Below are 21091 nucleotides of genomic sequence, written 5' to 3'. Positions count from 1 at the left end.
CAAAATCTCCATTTCCTCCCCATCAGCTGGGACTCGGGAGGCAGAGAATAGATGGGGGCAGGGCCAGTCAGAGGTGGTATTTGCCGGTTCTCCAAACTACTCAAAATTTCCACTACCGGTTCTCCAGAACTGGTCAGAACCTGCTGAATACCACCTCTGCTTAATGTATAGATTGCAACTGCAAAGCACGTAAACAACCTTTGCTGACACGACAGCACAACATGATACACACCCATACATACACACATCCTTTGAGAACCAATAATTAAACTGGAAAAAATAAGGTATTGTTTCCTCATCATGATTCCAAAATATTGTTTTTATTGAAACAATGACAGAACAAATAATTGAAGAAGAACTTGGCTGCAGGGTATAGAAATTAAAGTTATTTAAATGTCAAGAATGGGGGAAAGACAATTATGAAAAATAACTGGATTCCCTTAATTGTTACAGCTGTAGAATAATTTTAATTGCTTTGTATTTACAGTTGGGGAAAATACTCCTGAGAAACAGCCAAGAAATGTATGGCACAACTAATTTCTGAAGTCTCAAAGACCATGTATGCAACTTCATTCAAGTATAGAAGAGAAACATGAGGGGTTTTTTTCCCCTGAGTTTTCTGAGGAATTGCAAAATTAGCTTGATGATCTCCTGTTGGCACTACTTATATTTTGAGGTAAGCTAACATAAATATTGGTAAACTTACCAGTAAGAATCAAGTTATTGCTAGGATGTTATTATAGCAAGATGGTAATCTATTCTTACTTTATCAAGCAAATCTGATAGTATAGATCTGTGATGGCAAACCTATGGCACACGTGGCCAAGGTGCCATGCAGAGCCATCTTTCCGGGCACATGAGCTGTTGCCTAAACTCGCCTGCAGCTCCACATCAGGGTGAAATACTCCCGGTTCAGACCGAATCGGGCGATCCGGTAGTGATGATGGTAGGTGGTTCGGAGAACCGGTAGCAAAAATCCCTGCCTACCCCCCATGCCCAGCTGAGCTGCGGGATCATCAGAGGCTTTTTTTTTTTTTTTACTTTTAAAAGCATTTTTTCTTTGGCCGAAAAAATGCTTTTAAAAGTAAAAAAAAAAAGCCTCTGATGATCACGCGGCTCAGCTGGGATCGTCAGAGGCTTTTTAAAAGCATTTTTTTAACCAAAGAGGTTGTAGAAGAAAATGCTTTTAAAAGGCTCTGACAATCCCAGCTGAGTTGCCTGATCATCAGAGGCTTTTTTCTTTTAAAAGCAAAAAATAAAAAAGCTTTTAAAAGTTTAAAAAAGTTGGCCACGCCCACCCAGTCACATTACCCCCACCACCAAGCCACACCACCAGAACTAGTAGTAACAAATTTTATATTTCACCACTGCTCCACATGCAAGCGCGGCCCAGCTGGTGTTGTGCACGCACACAATTCCAGAGACCCAGCTGGTCTTCGGACCTGTTTGGCACCGGGTGAGTAAAAGGTTTGCCATCGTTGGTATACATCATGATTTGAAAAAATGAACTGCAAAAATTGGCATATTTTGCATGACAGTGTGGTTTATTTATGATAGTGTTTTCCTTCCCTTCCCTTCCCTTTCCATTCCCTTCCCTTCTTTTCTCCCTAATAAGGAAAACATATTTTAAGCAACTCTGCAACTAAGTTTTGAAAGAAAATCTTGAAAATGGGAGAGCCAAGTCTCACTAGAGAAAAGAGTTGGGAAATAAAGGGATCGGCTAATTAGCTTTAATTGGGTCAGGCTGGATAGGGCTGATTGCCATAATTAACATTGCTTAATGAGCTTCCTAAGGGAATGTCCTTTGAGGCACAGGGTGAAGGTGAGAAAGTGATTTAAACGATCACAAAGGCAATTGTACAGCTTCTAACTAATATGAAAATATATGCATATTGAGAGAATATGCAGGAGAAGCATTTAAGTAATTATGTTCAGCGGAATGGCTATGCTGTTGACTGGATGAACTACCTTATTGGCCCCTGGGATGCCCTTCTGTAAGTTTTTATTATTTATTTATTAAACATATTTATATAGCTGCCCAACTCATACATAGTTGCTCCAGCTGGCATACAATATTAAAAATTCACAGTTAATAATCCTCAATTTAAACCCACCCCATTCCATTTTGGTAGATCTGCCATGATCTGCAAGTCCAAATGAGGGTTTGCCCAGTTTTGTTTGAATGCATATTACTCAATTAAAAAGTGGATATATATATATATTTTAAAAAGTTATTCTTGTAATGTAATTTTCTATTATTATTATTTTTTTTAAAAAAATCCTATCTTCCAAGTAGTATTGGTTGATTGAGATGATGCTATCAAGGTCTGTATCCGAAAGATTTTTTTCTATATTGCTGTTATTTTAATTATTTCTTAATACTATGGTACAATGGAAGTTTTATCATTCTTTACCAATGATGTTTTAGTACTATTTATATCTTGAGAGCCTCTAGGAAGTTTGGACAGATTACTAGAGTTAGAGAATGGCTGAGTAAGTACCTTTATTAAATAACAGCAAGCAGCACACTCTAAAATACACAATATTCCCTTGAAGCATTCAACTTCTGAGACAAGCAGATACTTCAGATTTGCTGTTTTCGTTGAATTTTGCACGTTCGGTAATTTGACAGGCCTTTTTATTTTAGCACTAAATAATTTCATGATGTTGTTAAGTGCATATTTCCTCTGCCTATTGCAGTGTTTTAGGTGTTGTTTTTTTTCCTCTCAGACCAGGAGAGTATTTGAATTGCAGCAAAATATTTTATAGCTTATGATACGGCCTTGGTTAAATATATAATTTAAATCAATGAACACACCCATTGACTTACAACAGATAACAACCCAGCTCTTCGGGCCAACCGGTATAAAATCACATTCATTAAAGATGAATATTGTGTTAGCAAAAGGCCTTTGAGCATTCCTTTGCAATTTGCACCTACCTCAAGCTACCCACACTGGGAGGGGAAAAAAATGCATATTGTCAAAATAAAAACTGCCAATCTGAGTTAAGCGGAACAGAGTCATATGGCAGAGCACTATTTGCAATCATTGTATTAACAGAAGCAATGACCTTTACATACTCCAAAGGAAGCCATATGGGACAGTTTGTCAAGCAAAACCCTTTAATCATTTCTAACATGGGAGGAATATGTAATTCAAGAGTTAGCCTTGGAACAAAACTCGAACAAGGAAGCTAAGCGTCAACTCCTCTCCCTCCCGCCCTTAAAAGAGCCACCAAGTTTTTTGGAGGTATCCAAGCATTAGCATTTTCCAGGTTTCTGTTTTGAACAAAATGTTCATCTGAAATGTTGGCCTATTGGTGTTCAAAGATGGGGAACAGATGGTCGGCAGTCAGTTCCATCAAGAATCTAAATTAAACCCATTGGATGGTTCTTACTTGAATTAATGAAAGTTGAATAATATACACTGGCAGCCAGTGAAGTTCTTATGATTTTGGCAGTATAAAACGGCAGTGTGTTAAGTCTGCATACGGCCAACTGCATCTTTGGTATATGTCCATTGACTACAATAGATGAACTCAGAGATGAATTTGGCCTCTTGAAGTTCATAATGTTTTCTTTTCTTTTTCACTTGGCCCTCAATTTTTCCAGTGTTTCATTTTAAGAGGACACAGCCTGCTTCAGCTGAGTAAATTGCTCAGATGTTAACACTGGCTTTTAAAGAAGATTTCTGGAGTGGTTTATAATATAAATTGTATGCATTTCACTGTTCATTGTGTGATGTTTTGATACATCAAGTATAGAATATCTTATGTGTAGTCTATAGACACTACTGGGGAGGAAAGCTATGGCAAATCTAGACAGCATTCTAAAAAACAGAGACATCACCCTGCCAACAAAAGTGTGTATAGTCAAGGCTATGGTATTCCCAGTTGCAATGGATGGCTGTGAAAGTTGGACCATAAGAAAGGCCGAGTGCCAAAGAATTGACGCCTTTGAACTCTGGTGCTGGAGAAGATTCCTGCGAGTCCCTTGGACTGCAAGGCGATCAAACCAGTCACTCCTAGAGGAGATCAACCCTGACTGCTCTTTAGAAGGCCAGATCCTGAAGATAAAACTCAAATACTTTGGCCACCTAACGAGAAGGAAGGACTCATGGAGAAGAGCCTAATGCTGGGAAAGATTGAGGGCAAAAGAAGAATGGGATGACAGAGAATGAGGTGGCTTTATGGAGTCACTGAAGCCATCGGCGTCAGCTTAAATGGTGTCCAGGAAATGGTACAGGACAGGAAGGGCTGGAGGAATGTTGTCCATGGGATCGCAATGGGTCAGACATGACTTCACAACTAACAACAATAGTCACTAAAGATACAAAGAGAACTAATTCTGGGGTGTTGTTTGTACTTATGTGTGCATAGTGATAGATTTGAAGAAGAAGAAAAATTACTATAAAGAATTCCAAGCTGATTCATCAATCCAGCTTGCACAATGTAGCTAATTCCTATGAATTCAGGAAACAATTTGTGGTTTGGATTGTGTAAAAGTCAGTTGGTTTCCATCAATGAGTGAATATTTAATCCTCTGAAAGCAAATAGCAGTATAACTTCAGAAAGGTGGATGGGCAGAATATAAATTGAATAAATAAATAACAGCAAACATTTATTTACAATCCTATTGCAGCAAATACATTATTTTATTTCTCATAGGTTTTATGTCTCTTATTATTAATGTTATTATGTACTACTCTAGCACCAAAATTAGAAAATTATTAGAAAAGCCCAAATGATATCAAAGTCAGTTATAAATGGAATTGCTACCTAGAAAGCAAACAAAAAATATATCTAGCTTCCATTTTAATGTTTCACTTTCCTTATATTCTGGTAAAAATGACTGATTTTACCACAATTATCTGTTTCTCAGAATTTTCACATGGAAGTTTGGCCTTTGTTTGCATTCACAGCAGTGGTGAGTTGCCCCCGGTTCGGACCAGTTCGCAAGAACCAGTAGTAAAACCAGTGGGAGGTCCCGCACACCGCCCCGGATGTTGTCATCAGCTATCTGTGCATGCGCAGAAGCAAGGCGTGTGCATGACTGAAGCGAGCGTGCACAATCCCGTTGCGAACCAGTAGTAAAGGTAAGTAGAACTTACCCCTGATTCACAGTGCAGAAAATGAAAATAATATGCACCAAATGTGCAGTACAAGAATTCATATGTATTCTGTAAAGATTGTGACACTATCCAACAGGCTTTAATTTTTTTTTTTAAAAAAAATGATCTTAAAGCAGCAAAAAAAAACTAGTTGTAACATACTCCGAAGGTGCACTAAAGTAATGTATGGGTTCAAATTAGAGATACCAAAGAAATATTCCACTGATGGATTTGAGGCAATTATATATAAAAAAAGTATCATAGTAAATTTCATTTAAATACAGAGTGATAAGAACTTTTTAAAAATGCATTTTAACTTTAATCCCCTCAATGATTAACTGGCTGAAAAACTTATGGAATTAGCAGAGATGGCTAAATTGAGTGCCTCAATCAAAGAAAAACATACAGCTAACTTGGTTTCCACTTGGAAACCGTTTCTGGACTTTGTGCTTGAGGTGGAAAAAAAAATGAAACTTTGACTTTGGGTTTTGCTAATTAGATAGGTTTATTGTTATAGAAATGGCTAATATATATTACTATGTAAAAGCAAAAAGATGAGGCTGGTATGTTATTATCTTATTCTTCTGCACTAAAAAGAATCAGAAGTTATTGCTTTTCCTTTCTTTTTCTCTTTTATCCTACCCTACATGTTTTCTCCTTCCCTTTTTCCTCCCCTACTTTCCCACCATTTTCATTTTTCTTTGCATTTTGTATTTTATAAACTAATAAAAAAAATGGAACTAAAAATACATTGTATTTTTGTACAGTGTATTTTTATAATGGTGGGAAGGTGAGAAGAGTAATGTTAGGAAATATTGCACTTTACAGATTTTTTTTTTTTTTAAAATATAAAATTATACTTTCATGGGAAATGATTCAAACATTAAAGAAATTTATAAGTGAAAGCAAATGTCAACTTATTCATGAACCTTTCAAAAAAAAATCTTAGGATATTTAAAAAATCATGGGTTGTAATAATGTACTGTAATAATGACACTAAACACCTTAAATTTCTACCAAATTCATCTGCAAATCAAAGATCTAATTTTAGATTTGGGGGGAGGGAGTGAAAATACTAACAGTGTATTTTTTAATTCAGTGCAATCTCTTACATGCCTACCAACTAAGTCCCTAATTTCGAGAATATATATACTGTATATATTTGTGTCACACAAATGGTTTCTAAATCACAACACGATTTGTTCCATTTCATGTTGTTTCTCTTACAAACTAGATATGTAAACCATAGGTTTGTTGCTTAATGTGATATAATGTATACATTTAGCTAGTTAAGTCTTAGTCAATAATCTAGAGTTAGGCTAACTGTGACCTCATCTAGTATGTGAACCTAACTATGAATGTTGTAGGATTTCAACCAATGAATGCATTATTTTCTACGTCAAAATGCTTGGAAACCTAACCACAGAATGATATTATATTCCTCTCGGACATAGATATTTTTTTCCTAATTTAGATTTTATTTCTTTCCTTCGTAGCTGCTTTGCTATGCCTTTAGGTCCCTGATTCCTTTGTTTAGTAATGGGATCAGGCCTAGCCTTTTTGTGTTTCTCCCATGTTCTCTTCATTTGGTTGTAAAATGTCTGGTTTCCCGGAACATTTTGAGATATCCTTCACATAAGAGCTGGCAGACCTTCATTTGGATGTAGTCAGCATGTATCTTAAGTGGTGAAAAAGAGCTCCCTATAAATAATGCAGCCTATGAACGTTGCTTCCAATTCTGCCCAATTATGTGATATGATGTGACAAAAGAGCTAAGCTTGTGAAAAGGGGGCATGGATGGAGAATGGTGCAGAAACATTGTGCTAATGAATGTCTTTTAGGTCCTTGTCAATGCAACATTCTGGAAGAAACTAAGAACTTTTTTTTTTCTTTCTTTTCTGGTGCTCTCCCATTGCTGGAAAATAATGTCATTTCTTGCTTGATGACTGATTCTTTTTATTACAATGAGTAATTGCAAGCCAAATTCCAAAAGATTTCAATTTAGGATGATGCAAAATGTTTAGCTGTGTGTTACACTTTGACAAAAGTGAAGTCCTTCTTTAAATTGGAATGATTCTTATTTGGAATTCACTATGAAAATGTGAACAGAAGACCATTAGTTAAACATTTTTTAAAAAATAAAAGACAAATTCATGGAGAATAGACTGATAATATTATTAGTAATTATAATTTTAAGCATTATTAATAATATTCAGTGAGGTCTCAGGTTGAACTAACATTTCTCAAGACATTTTAATGAGGAATTTTTCCCCTCTGGAATTCCAAAGGTTTCCATTTTTCTTGCTCCTTTAGAAAAATAAAAAATAATGGCAATCCATTGATTGAATTTACAACATTTTTCATCCTCTCCTGATAAGAGCCATGCCTCCTTACATATAGTAGTTCTCAACCTACAACTGGTCATTTTGTAAAGAATGCAAAGATACGATAAAAGGTAAAGGTTCCCCTCGCACATACATGCTAGTCGTTCCTGACTCTAGGGGGCAGTGCTCATCTCCGTTTCAAAGCTAAAGAGCCAGCGCTGTCCGAAGACGTCTCTGTGGTCATGTGGCCAGCATGACTAAATGCCAAAGGCTCACGGAACGCTGTTACCTTCCCACCACAGGTGGTCCCTATTTTTCTACTTGCATTTTTTACGTGCATTTGAACTGCTAGGTTGGCAGAAGCTGGGACAAGTAATGGGAGTTCACACCATTATGCGGCACTAGGGATTTGAACCACTGAACTGCCGACCTTTCGATTGACAAGCTCAGTGTCTTAGTCATTGAGCCACCGCATCCCCTAAAGATACGATACTCCCGCTCAAAAGCTATTTCTGATGCAGATTTGAAGTTCTGACAACTCACAGTCTTTATGTTTACATAAGGAATAATAAAAAATAATCCTAATTTAATGAATAAGGTTTCTGTAATTATATTTTTTTTGCCATTATCTCAGTGGCATTCCTAATTGAGATGTAGATGAAGGAAACTCTATGGTTTTATTGTTTGTTGAAAGGGCAGAAACCTTTTTGATCCAACAACAATCTTGGGTACTATACAGAGGTGAGTTTCAGCAGGTTCTGGCCAGTTCTGGAGAACCGGTAGCGAAAATTTTGAGTAGTTTGGAGAACCGGTAGTAAAAATTCCCCCTGGCCCCGCCCCCATCTATTCTCTGCCTCCCAAATTCCAGCTGATTGGGAGGAAATGGGGATTTTGCAGTAACCTTCCCCTGGAGTGGCGTAGAAATGGAGATTTTACAGTATCCTTCCCCTGCTACGCTCACCATGCCACACCCACCAAGCTATACCACGCCCAACAAGCCACACCCACAGAAACCGGTAGTAAAAATTTTTGAAACCCACCACTGGTACTATAGGATTGAACTGAAAAACCTTCCTAGTTCCTGCCAAGTATTTTCCAATTCAATATAGATGTTACCAGTATTTCTTTAAATACAAGAACTTACCTAACACATTAAATAAATCCACACAAACTTAACCCAGAAATAAATGGGGTTTTTAAAGGACAGATGTCCTTTAAAAATATTGTTGTAGTACATTTTAATTAAAAAAAAATCCCCTTTTCCATGTTTAAGAAGCAGAGCAAGTAGTAAAAAAGAATCTTTTATTTCAAAGTCTGCTTCGTATATTGAAGCACATATTAAAGCAACAGTACAATGTTCATAAAATATAAGTGTGATGTAACATTTCTTACATGTCAGAATACTGATATTTGTATGTATACTAAAAATAAGAACTTTAAAATTGTACAAATAGATACATTTAAAAATGACATAGAAATAGGGCTTCTCCCACTGCAACAAGACAGAGTTTTATATCTGGCACGTATTAGATTAAGATGAAAGTATAAGCAAAAAGATTTACAAGAGTCAGCAGAAACAAGTTGGATGCTCAAGAGACATTATAATTGTACATTGTCCTGTACATATATCATATGTGTTTAAGCTGGCTGAATATTATATGTTTCAAGTTTAAAAATGCACTACGTAGGGAGTGTCCATAGTTTAAGGCGAAATTACAGCTCAGAACTGTTATCTTTTTTTTCTAATTTGTGGAAGCTTCTTTGACATAAAAGATTTAACTGTTCAGAGTACATAAAAAGACTGCCCCTCGGTTCTAAGATGGCATTTAGAATTTCCTTTCACTTAAATATGTTTTAATCATTATTATTATTTTTATCAGAGATCATTTCCCCCTTCTAGCAAAGTTGAGACCCAACTCCCATCTTAGCCTTTTGTTTTTCCATGAAAAGGTACTTCACAGTATTTCTTGTCCGTTTTTTTCCCCATCAAAGGACCCCCTCCCCCATCAAACCTAAATGCTGAATATGAACTTTTCTTCACTTTTTGTTTAAAAAATACCTGCTTACATTTCCTCTGAATATTTTTTTTTCCATTATTCTTTTTTTAGCACATTAGACACAGTTCTTAAGGCCAAATTGAGAACTTTATTGTTAAGAGTCATCTTCAAAAGTGTCTTTGGAGCCGTATAAATCTGCTAGTTTCTTAAAACGAGGTCCCCAGTTTTGTAGATAGTCATAATCTAGATCAGAATCCGTGGTTGCCGATTCTAATGAGCTCAGCGAACCGGCTATGGATCCTCTCCCTTCATAGCCGTAGATCTGGATGGAATCATAAGGAGGAGCCGTGGGGTCATTATCTGCTTCCTGTATTCTTGTGTTGATAAAATCATCCACATCAACGCTGTTGGGAGCAGGCCGAAGCCCGGGTCGTGGCATATACTGGTACTCTGGCTTGATGTCTTTGCGAGGAATAAATCCGTTGATACCATCTGGATTTTGCAAAGTAGCGATGTCAAAAGCTTCGGTGTCTTCTTCCCCGCCACCTTCATCATCGTAAGTGATGATGTTCTCCCGTACGTCTTCTTCTTCGAAAACGATGAGGGGCTCTTTCTTTTGTCGTTTTAGGGTTACAAAGAGCACGACGATCACTGAGGAAAGAGAAGATTTTTTTTTTTAAAAAAAAGGAAACAAGCAATGATTCATGCAAAAGTCCTAGATCTGAAAATAAGATATATTGAATTTCTGAAATGAAATGAAATAGGAGAAAAAACACAGAAAGCAATATTTATGGAAGTACCCCTAGCTAGCATCCTTTGTTGCATGAATAAAAAGTGCTTTGGTTGCCAGTCCTTGGAATCAATCTGTTTAGACTACAGTATATTCCAAAATTAATCCATAGGTAATAGATTTTTCATCTAGTTCTAGGCTCATGGCTCTGAATTCTTGTGGGACAGCAAAAGTATTGGGGGGAAGGGTTCCTTGTTGAACTATCCTGAGCCAAACCATCTAACCAGGGGTGAAATCTACTTATCTTCCCTACTAGTTTGAAATGGTGCACACGTGGGTCACATGTGTGCTTAGACCCTCTGCGCATGCGCAAAGCCTTATGTGCATGCACAGAGGGTCAAAAACAGATTACTTCCTAGTTAAAACCAGGAAGTAATGACATCTGGGCTGGTAGGTGGAGCCTTGCGCTGCTTCGAACCATGCGCCGCCATTAACCAAACTGGTCTGAACCAGTAGCATTTCACCCCTGCATCTAACCAGAAAATGTAGGAGGTGAAGGAAAAATGGAAGGACTACTGTAAAAAATTTTGGGGTCCAGCTTTACACCTCCAACTGTGAACCTGATAGTATCTAGATTTTTTTTTTAAAAAAAAGTTTGTCTCTGAGAAAAGACATATTATTTCAGGTTGGATTTCTACATTATGCTAAGCCACAATGTGCTTGATCGTTCACAACTACCAAGTTGTCATTTTATACAATAAATCATGCTTGAACAAACAAACCATGGCTTAATATAATGAGCAAACCTATCTAGCAGGGCTAAGCTCATCATCGTAAGATGAAAGGTTGTAGGTCTCAAATCTCTTCTTCCACAACCTCAGTGGATGGTTGTGGAGTTGTGAATTCTAACAACTTGATGCAAGAAGGGGAACAATAAACCTTTCAAAAGGGCATCACAGGGATGGAAAATCCATAAACTGAGAAGTGTAGATCTCTATAGGAAAATCTATTTGAAACCAGGATGACAATGGTTTGATTTATATATTTATATATTTCATTTTCCCCCTTTCTCTTCAGTACAGGAGCTGTTCAAGTATGCTTTGTTTCTTAGATATCTTACTACACATTATACAGCATAAATTTAAGCACTTCAAACCCCCAAACCCATGAAATACAGGCATTTCTATGTCCCAAGAGAAGCAATATTTGAGCAAAAATATCCTCCCTAAATTTTCCACTGTAGTGGTCTTAGTCAGCAACGTTTTAAAACAGGGCACTGTCTCAAGCTTTATCTGTAAAGGTATATTTTAAGAGGGCAAAAAGGCAGTTCCAATCAAACAATTCGCCTTTCCTTAACCAGCCTAAGAACTGTAACTCTATAGTTTCTATTTACCATAGATATTACAAAGAACAACACAATACTTTAGATTGTCGAATACTGTAGTGCAGTGATGGTGAACCTTTTTTTCCTTGGGTGCCGAAAGCGCGTGCAAGCACGGGACAGCGCACACATACATGCCGACATCCATAATGCAATGCCCCCTGCAGGCCCCGCCCCCACGCATGCGTGCGCAACCCCCTGTGCTCTCCCCACACATGCACACACAACCCTTGTTTTTGTGCTAGCAGTCCCCCCTGAAGCCTCCTGGGACCAAAAATGGGCCACAGGGGACACTACATGCCCCCCACTCCCCACACATGCGCATGCAACCCCCACCCCCTGCACATGCCCAAAAATCAGCCGGCCAGGAGGAAACCTGAAAATCAGCTGGCTGGGGGAGGCGCATGGGCATGTGCGGTGGAGCTGACCTGGGCGTTGGCTCTCATGCCCACAGAGATGGCTCCGCATGCCACCTGTGGCACGCGTGCCATAGGTTCGCCATCACGGCTGTAGTGTGATACCTCAGATACAATGAGCCTTTATATGAAAGTGGCAGAAAAGAGTGGTGGTCATGGAGACACACAGATGAAAAAGAAAAGCTTCCACAAAATTGTTAAAGGATATCCACAACCTCTTTAGCAAAAAGAAAAAGAAAAAAAGAATCTCAACTCATTATCCAACATTTACTTGTTTAGCTGAGACAGGAAAACCCACTTTAGGGGTTTCAGGAAAAAAAAGAGGGCAATTCTCACACTGTTTTTCCCCCTCCCTAAATTAACTGGCAATTAAAATACAACCTGTATTTTAGAACTTCTTTCTTCAAAAGGAAAGTGTGGATTGACAGAGAACCTGGATGTCATTTGAACTGGTATAGGGCAGGAGCCTTCAAACTTTAAGACTTGTGGATTTCAACTCCCAGCATTTCAGAGGTGAAATTCAGCAGGTTCTGGAGAACTGGTAGTGGAAATTTTGAGTAGTTCAGAGAACCGGCAAATACCACCTCTGGCTGGCCCCATAGTGGGGTGGGAATGGAAATTTTGCAGTATCCTTCCCCCAGGAGTGGGGAGGGAATGGGGATTTTGTAATATCCTTCCCCTGCCACGCCCACCAAGCCACACCCACAGAATCGGTAGGGAAAAATTTTGAATTTCACCCCTGCAGGATTCCCTATCCAGCCTGGATGCCTGACAAATTCTGGGAATTGAAGTTCACAAGTCTTAAAAATGCCAAGTTTGGAGACCCCTGGTGTAAAATAATAATCCTGCTTCCATGTTGCATGTAATTTGGAAGACTCTTAGCTTCTCCCGATGGAAAAAAAATAAAAAGAGTCTTAGAAAATTGCTATTGTTCTTGAATCATAGTCAAAAGAGGGGGGAATTGGTAAAGTGCATGAGAGGGAGAGGAAGAACTTAAAACATCCTTACCTAACAATATCACAATGCAAGCAAGGATTGCTATTAAAGCTCCAGTGCTTAATCCAGCATTGAGGATGTAGGCTTCTAGGTTGCAGGAGATCACACCACCATTCCCATCACAACTGCAAACTCGAATCGGAAGCATGTTGGTGCTGCTTTGAGGAGGGTTCCCACCGTCGCTTATCACAATAGGCAGGACATAGGAATCTTGCATTTGTCGGCTGAAACTTGTGCGTTTTGCATAAACGCTTGCAGAGTTATCTGTTTTAAATAAAAGAATAACATCATTTGTCTTTCAGTATTAAAGCCTTTCAAAAAAAAAAAAAAGGAACTCACTACCTTCCTACACTTGCTCAAGTGGTTTGCCTCTTCCTCCTGAACACAAACATTCTCTTCAGAACGACATATTCTTAAATATGTTACTTAAGAATTGAAGGTACTATTGGAAAGAGCATACATTGTCTGAAGATACGATTAATCCATATGTTGTCCTGCTTTGCAAAAATACCCATTAACAAAGTGCTTCAGTGAAAGGAATTTCTTTGTAATGTGGTAGCCTTACGAGGTGATCCAGTCAAAAAGAACATCCAGAAGTACGAGCTCAACCTTTATTTACATTCTTCTTCCATTTGTGGTTGTAACTTGAGAACTACCCATAAAGCAAATGCTCTGTGTCCTAGACATGTGGATTCCTTCAGGGGTGGGCTTCAAAAATTTTAGCAAGGGGTTCTCTGCCCAGTTGTTGGGTGGGCATGGCCATGGTCGGCATGGCCTAGCCTGCTTCTTGCACCACAGCAGGGGTGGCATTTTTGTCCTCCTGGGCTCCTAAAGCTTTCCTTGAGCCTCCGGGAGGGTGAAAACAGCCTCCCCAGGCTCTGGAGGCCCTCTGGAGGCCAGAAACGGGCCCATTTCCAGCCTTCCCAAACTTCCAGTAGGCCTGTTTTTTGCCCTCCCTGAGCCTCCGCGCGTGCCCTGCACTTACCTGCATCCAAAATGGGCTGTGTGGGGACTCCTGGGAGGGGTGGGACAGGGTGGGTGGGGCCAGCCAGGAGTGGGATTTGGGGGTTCTCCGAACTGCACAGAATCTTAGCTAGAGGTTCTCCTGAACCACTGCAAATCCCTAGCATCCCAGCCCTGGATTCCTTCCTTCCTTCCTTAGACCAGCAGTGATCAGAATTCCATGAAAGTTATATTCTATGTTTTGCAAACCCAACTCTTATTTTGCCTATCTATTCCTTTTTTACACATGTTCCGTATGTATTATTGTTATCACAACAACATACATTTTTTATCAGCCAATTTTTTTAAAAAAAAATATGAAAACAAAATGCCAGTATTTCAGAAGATTAGTATACATCAGTGGTGGGTTGCCCCCGATTCGCACTGGTTCTATAGAACCAGTAGTAAAACCGGTGGGAGGCTCCGCCCACCAACCCTGATGTCATCAAAATGCTTCTGCGCATGTGCGCGGCCCCATTGCGAACCGGTAGTAGAGGTAAGTAGAACCCACCCCTGGTACACATTGTAATCTCTTGATACTTTGAAAACCCTGAACTCACATAATTATCACTAAATGATAGTAATTTAGTGAGATTTCAGGCTGTTAAAATGTTGGTGGTCTGAAGAAGCTTTCTTCATGGTCGTTGCCATAACGGAAATGACCAGAAAGCATTTCTGGACAATTTCAGGCATTCTTTTTGTGTTAAGTAGTGTTCCTTTACAGCAGGGGCCTCCAAACTTGGCAACTAAGACTTGTGGACTTCAACTCCCTCAGCCAGCCAAAGTTGCCAAGTTCTACACAGAACATAGATCTGCTTCACTCTTGATCAACTTTTAAAAGTTATTGGAGACTTGAGTTATTCTGGAGAGTCTTTGGAACACAAGACCTCTTTGTGTGCTTTATGTTTTTAGTTTTCTTTTTGTTGCTGCTTATTATTTTGGGTTTCTGTTGAATTTGGAAGCCTGAAGTCCATTAAATTGTAGCAAGATTTTTTTTAAAGAATCAGTCAATTCATCTCATACGATGTCAAGTTCAGGATGTTATTTTATTTCATTTGCTTTGTTTATTCAGTTGGATTTATTCAGATAGTGCCTGTGATTTGGAAGCAGACTAGCATGGAAGTTGCAAAAAAGGGGTGGGGTGGGGAATCTGGAAGATGGTTGTAACAAATCACTTCCATACTATGGCCAAGAAAACACCATCGGTGGGGCTGTGTTTGTGCCAAAAGTGAAGCTTACTTCCAATAAGACTTCACTTTATGAGAAGTTGTAGAAAATGATAACGGTTTATATGCTCCTTCTCAATGGAACGAAAAACCTAGACAAATTTAGTTGCCAACATTTTCTTCCACTATATTTCCTGGGTATTGTTTTTGGCAGATATTTTGCTGTTTAAGCACATGGGGGAAAAAATGGCAGATATTCAGACATAATGTCACCAGGCAGACCTCCAAAAACGCCAGGCCAAAAACTAAATTTAGCTCAGTGCAGAAATTTCTAACGCTATCATTTCCTATGACTTTACTTACTGTTTTAAAGCTAGCCAAACCCTACTGTATATTTTTCTATCCCGGGTCTGCGATTATAATTAGATGTGATAATTTTACAGTGCCGGGCTAGTATTAAATATGTTCCTATTCTCTGTCTGAAAGGATTCTGCTAAGACTATATGTCTATTTGTGCGTGTTAAACTGGCCACTCTAAGGAGCAAGCTGTCATTAAAGTAACACAAGGTTATAATCCTAAATGCATTTATCTGGAAGTCCCATGGAGCTCGGTAGGAGCTACTTCTAGGTAAATATAATTGACACTGTGTGGTCTGTTTTGCAAAGTATTTTAAGCTATAAAGCACAGGAGGGACTAATCCCTACCTGATCCAGCTGAAACTTTGTACCAATGGAGTTTCCTGGATCCAAAGTAGCTACCTTACACAACAAGAGATTTTCTTACAGCAAGCAGGTGACTCTGAGGATCGAATTCCCCTGAGGGACAATCTGCAAAAGGACACTGGAAAGTGACTGGCCAGCATCAAAAATTGGGTACACATGTTATGTCATTCTCACCAGAGGTGGGTTTCAGCAGGTTCTGACCAGTTCTGGAGAAATGTTGAGTTGTTCGGAGAACCAGTAGTAAAAATTCTGACTGGCCCTACCCCCATCTAGTCTCTGCCTCCCAAGTCCCACCTGATTGGGAGGAAATGGGGATTTTGCAGTAACCTTCCCCTGCCATGCCCACCAAGCCACGCCCATCAAGCCATGCCACGCCCATCAAGCCACACCCTCAGAACCAGTAGTAAAAAAATTTGAAATCCACCACTGATTCTCACCCCCATTCCTTCAGACGATACCTTCTCTTTCTCTTCCATGCAACAGGCAGGAACGTGATACAGATCTGAACTGGTCCCACATGTAGAGTTTTTGCATTCAGACCAAGGACTATGGGCAGTTCAATTAAGGAACCTAGGTGATAAGCAATGAAACCTTAACCCCTGCTGACCTTACTGAGATGATTTTCCTCCTGCAGGTCTAACTGTCTGCAGAATAAAAAGCATCACACATGGTTACATATGCACTGGCTCAGGGGTGGGCTTCAAAAATTTTAACAAGGGGTTCTCTGCCCGGTTGCTGGGTGGGCATGCCATGATGGCCATGGCCTAGTCAGCCTCCTGCACCATGGTGGTGGGGGCGGGCTTTTTGTTCTCCCCAGGCTCTGGAGGGGTTTTTTGAGCCTCCGGGAGGGCAAAAACAGCCTCCCCAAGCTCTGGAGTCTCTCTGGAGGCCGGAAATGTGTAGGCCCACTTTTTGCCCTCCCTAAGCCTCCATGCGCGCCCTGCACTTACCTACATCTGAAGCAGTCTGCATGGGAATTCCTGAACTGCACAGAATCTTAGCTAGAGGTTCTCCCGAACTCCTGCGAACCCCCATCAGCCCACCCCTGCACTGGTTTCTATGTCAACTAGGATTCTGCATTATGAAAGATTCCAATTTGCACAGAATAGAATACAGAATAATAGAGTTGGAAGGGACTTTGGAGATCTTCTACAGATCTTCAAGGACTCTCCTAAAGCAGGAGACCTTGTATCCATTCCAGAGAACTACTCTGGTATTCTGCTCAAGCAAGAGACCCAATATCATAAAATCCTGGATAGATATTCTTCAGCGTCAAGTTCTTTGGGTTAAAAAAAGAAAAAAACTGTCCTGAAAAGAGCATGGAGAATATCCCCAGAGAAGTGTTTGCATTATAGTAGCATGAGAGTTCTCTTTAGATGGAAGCAATGTATATCTGTTACCACACAGACTGTTTTGGTAAATAAAACTGGAAACTCGATGTCTGATTGGAAGTGACAGGTATTCCAGTATTAGCTAAAGAATGAAAATGACTGATGCATAATCAGCTTGTTATCTGAATCACTGAACTATCAGGTCAGGAAAAAAGCTCACATTCACAGAGATGTCTGCATAGCATCTTTTTATAGAGCGTTTGGTGAGAGTTTGTATTTTTTTCTTCCTGTCATTGGATATGTCCATGCCCAGAGTGATAGGGAAATATGCTGAACTATTCAACAAAAGAAAGCTTGAATATATTGTTTCACTGTATCTATTCTACTGATACAAGGGTACCTTTGTACTCATCGCTAATTGGTTCCAGGAGGTGTGATGAGTACCAAACAGATTTTTCTCATAACAAAAAAATGTAGTGAGTCACAAGGCAGCCAACAATCACAAGCTCTGGCTTGTTTGTTGTACCAAACAAACACTGAGTACCGGGACAAAATTTTCACGTCAAAATCTGTTGAGTACCAAATTAGATGAGCTTCAAAGGAGTTGAGGTACTACTGTACTTGGGGGATTTTGTTGTTTTTTAGTTCTTCTATTGTTATTTTCTAAAACAAAAAATGCATTATTCTAACAGGATAAGATGAGCAACGATGCCAAGACACATTTTCAGATTCCGCCCCCCCCCTTCTCTCTCCCTCTGCTTAACTTCAGGCTTTCTGATATCAAACATTGAATTCTAATGTATATTTCCAAATTCAATCAACAATTTACAACTGTTTTATAATTCTTGAACCCTCAAAATTCTGCAGCAATTTGATTGATTTGACTCAGAATATGTTGATGCTGAAGAGAGAAAACAAAGAAAATATTCATTTCATATAGCTGAAAATTTAAAAAAAAGACATCAAGATTTCTTTGTTTATTAGGTACTGTTATTTCTATTTATTACTATCTATTTATTCTGCTTTAGACCTGCAAACTTTTATTTCCTTACCTTTCATTTTCCTCAGAACAATCTGGAAAACTACTTTTGGTTGTTTTATGATCACTGAAATATTCATTTGTGTGTGTGTGTGTGTGTGTGTGTGTGTGTGTGTGTGTGTGTGTGTGTGTGTGTTTTGGATGGAAGAAGATGAGTGAACCAAGGAAAGGTCATTGTAAATAGTTATTATATTTACTAGCTGCTAAACTTGAGGAGAAATACAATTCTTCGGACCAGATCTAATATCATTGATGGTAGTCATGCAGAAAGCAGAAAAGTAGCAAAGGATTTGAAGGTCAGTAAAACAAGAGTTTCAATAGCCTAGAACATATATACCTCATTTTTTTTAAGTTCACAAAAGCAGGTGGTTTGATTAAATTTAAGGTCTGATTCACAGAATGATTTAATCCTGTTAAAGAGTGGCCATTACTGATTTCTTCTGAGGATTAACAGTTCTTTTTGAATGGGTAGGCAGCAGTGTTGATAAAAGAGAATTTAGAAATGTCTTTCAAAGAAGAAACATTTCAGAAAATTTTTATGGGAGTAGCATTTTGGCAAATTACTTCTTTAATTAATGGTCAAGAAATGTGAAGGAATGTCAGATGTATCACTATAATAATAATAATCTCCAGTCTTCCCGACTTCCACACTTTTCAGTAGTGGTAATAAGGAGGAATCTAACCATTGAGAAATTGTTGGAAATCTTCTCCTTCCCCTGGACAAATTTCGAAAAGGTGTTCCTTCATTTTTTTTAATTTTTTTTGTCCAGAAATGTGGTAGATAATTTTCAAAGACTATTTGAACTCAGCTCTATTTGTATGTGATTTCCTATAGCCAATTCTCAGATATAACCTACAGATAGAATATAGAAGGTCTAGATTCCCAATAGTCAAACTGTTGTATTGATCTTCACTCCCATCAATTAAAAATAAACCAGGGCAGCTAGATGGTACAATGAATCTATCATTAATTATCTTCCATTGATTGGAATTATCTTCCAATCAATGAAAAAGTAAAAAAAAGAAGTTTAATGGTTTGTTACAGAAATGATAGATACCATTGGACTAACAGGGTGGGTATGCAGCGAAACAAATTAGAAAGACGTTAAGGTTTCCTTTAATGAAAATCTTCAAGCATCTCTTACCTCTTCTGGTAATATTGGAAAATTATCATTTCAACCTATTTGCAAATCCCATGTTTACACATTTAAGTTCATTACTTATCTTTTTGTCTTTAGTTATATCTACAGTATATCTACATCTGTATCAGTGGTGGGTTTGAATTTTTTTTACTATCGGTTCTGTGGGTGTGGCTTGGTGGGCGTGGTAGGGGAAGGATACTGCAAAATCTTCATTCCCTCCCCAATCCAGGGGAAGGTTACTGCAAAATCCCCATTTCCTCCCAATCAGCTGGGAATTGGGAAGCAGAGAATAGATGGGGGCGGGGCCAGTCAGAATTTTTACTACCGGTTCTCTGAACTACTCAAAATTTCCACTACCGGTTCTCCAGAACTGGTCAGAACCTGCTGAAACCCACCTCTGATCTGTATCATCTGTATCTATATATTTATCTATCCCCAAAATATTCAATTAAAATTATATACTAAAGAAAACTATGCTCAAGCAGAGACAGGATAGCCGTACATTAGATAAATGTCTTTAGAGATACTTTAGCTGTGGAATTCCTTCTGTGAGGCAAAACATAGGAATAGTTTGCTTGAAAAAGTCTTCTAGCTTCAAAAAAAAACCTCCAGCTCTATGGTTTCTATGAATTGTGCTACTAAATAATTTAGGTTGCATGGCAACAGATCAACATGAGGAGCTGACCTACTTTCTTCCCCCTATGAATTCCTGGAACTTTTTTTTTCCCAAAGAAAATTCTAGTAGGCAAATTACTCATGTACGAGGAAAACTGTGTTAGTCTTTGGTAGCACAAAATCAGAAGGCATCTGGAAGAATTTCCAACTAATTTTATTTTAAAGCATAAACTTTCATTAGCTGCAGCTCACTTCATCAGATGTTTTCGATGAGTTTTAGGGGCCAAATTAGCAATGCTTTGAATATTTTTATGACATTTCCAATAAGCACTCAATCCGAAACTAAATGTCTGTCAAAATTCTCAGTCATCCAGGTCATGGCGGCCAGAAAGGTGTTTTTTCCAAACGGCAACTAGACTATTTTTTTTTCTTGAGGAAGATGTTTCACTTCTTATCCAAGAAGCTTCAACAGTTCTGACTGGAAGTGGTGGTGGTGGTGGGAATGGAAGGATTAGTTGATTAATTAACTAATATCCAGTCAGAACTGATGAAGCTTCTTGGATGAGAAGTGAAATTTATTTATTTATTTATTTATTGGTTCGATTTATATGCCGCCCTTCTCCGGAGACTCAGGGTGGCTTACAATACGTTAAGCAATAGCCTTCATACTTTTAGTAGGGCTTTTTGGTCCCCCCTAAGCGGTGTTCTTTTTTATACAAAGTCAGCTTATTGCCCCCACAATCCAGGTCCTCATTTTACCTACCTCGGAAGGGTGGAAGGCTGAGTCAACCTTGAAATGTGTTCTTCCTCAAGGAAAAATTTATCTATCTATCTATCTATCTATCTATCTATCTATCTATCTATCCATCATCCATCCATCCATCCATCATCTATCCATCCATCCATCCATCTATCCATCCATCCATCCATCCATCTATCATCTATCTATCTATCCATCCATCTATCATCTATCTATCTATCTATCCATCCATCCATCGATCATCTGCCTTTTGAAAAAAAAAAACCTTTGAGACAACCAGAAGTTAAGCTTTATCAAAGCTACCCCTCTCTTATATATACTATTTGCAGTTTCTTTTTTTTTTAATTCAAGTTTTTTA

At 38.7% G+C, this 21091-nt stretch overlaps 1 protein-coding gene across 2 annotated transcripts in view; it reads right to left on the bottom strand.

Moving 5' to 3' along the window:
* Positions 1-8723: 8723 nt before the first annotated feature.
* CDH11 (cadherin 11) overlaps positions 8724-21091 on the bottom strand; it is a 143242-nt gene continuing 130874 nt past the window's right edge. For both annotated transcript variants that reach the window (XM_034425374.3, XM_087877104.1), the window contains exons 12-13: positions 12968-13219; positions 8724-10083 (exon numbers count right to left, since the gene is read on the bottom strand). In XM_034425374.3, coding sequence (XP_034281265.1) covers positions 9587-10083; positions 12968-13219 — 749 coding nt within the window. In that variant the 3' untranslated portion in view covers positions 8724-9586. The remainder of the gene's footprint in view (positions 10084-12967; positions 13220-21091) is intronic.

The sequence above is a fragment of the Pantherophis guttatus genome, chromosome 11, assembly GCF_059756535.1.
Source record: "Pantherophis guttatus breed Tessera chromosome 11, ASM5975653v1, whole genome shotgun sequence".
Classification (NCBI taxonomy): domain Eukaryota; kingdom Metazoa; phylum Chordata; class Lepidosauria; order Squamata; family Colubridae; genus Pantherophis; species Pantherophis guttatus.
The sequence above is the reverse complement of the archived record's forward strand: the minus strand, read 5'-3'. Positions and strand labels throughout refer to the sequence as shown.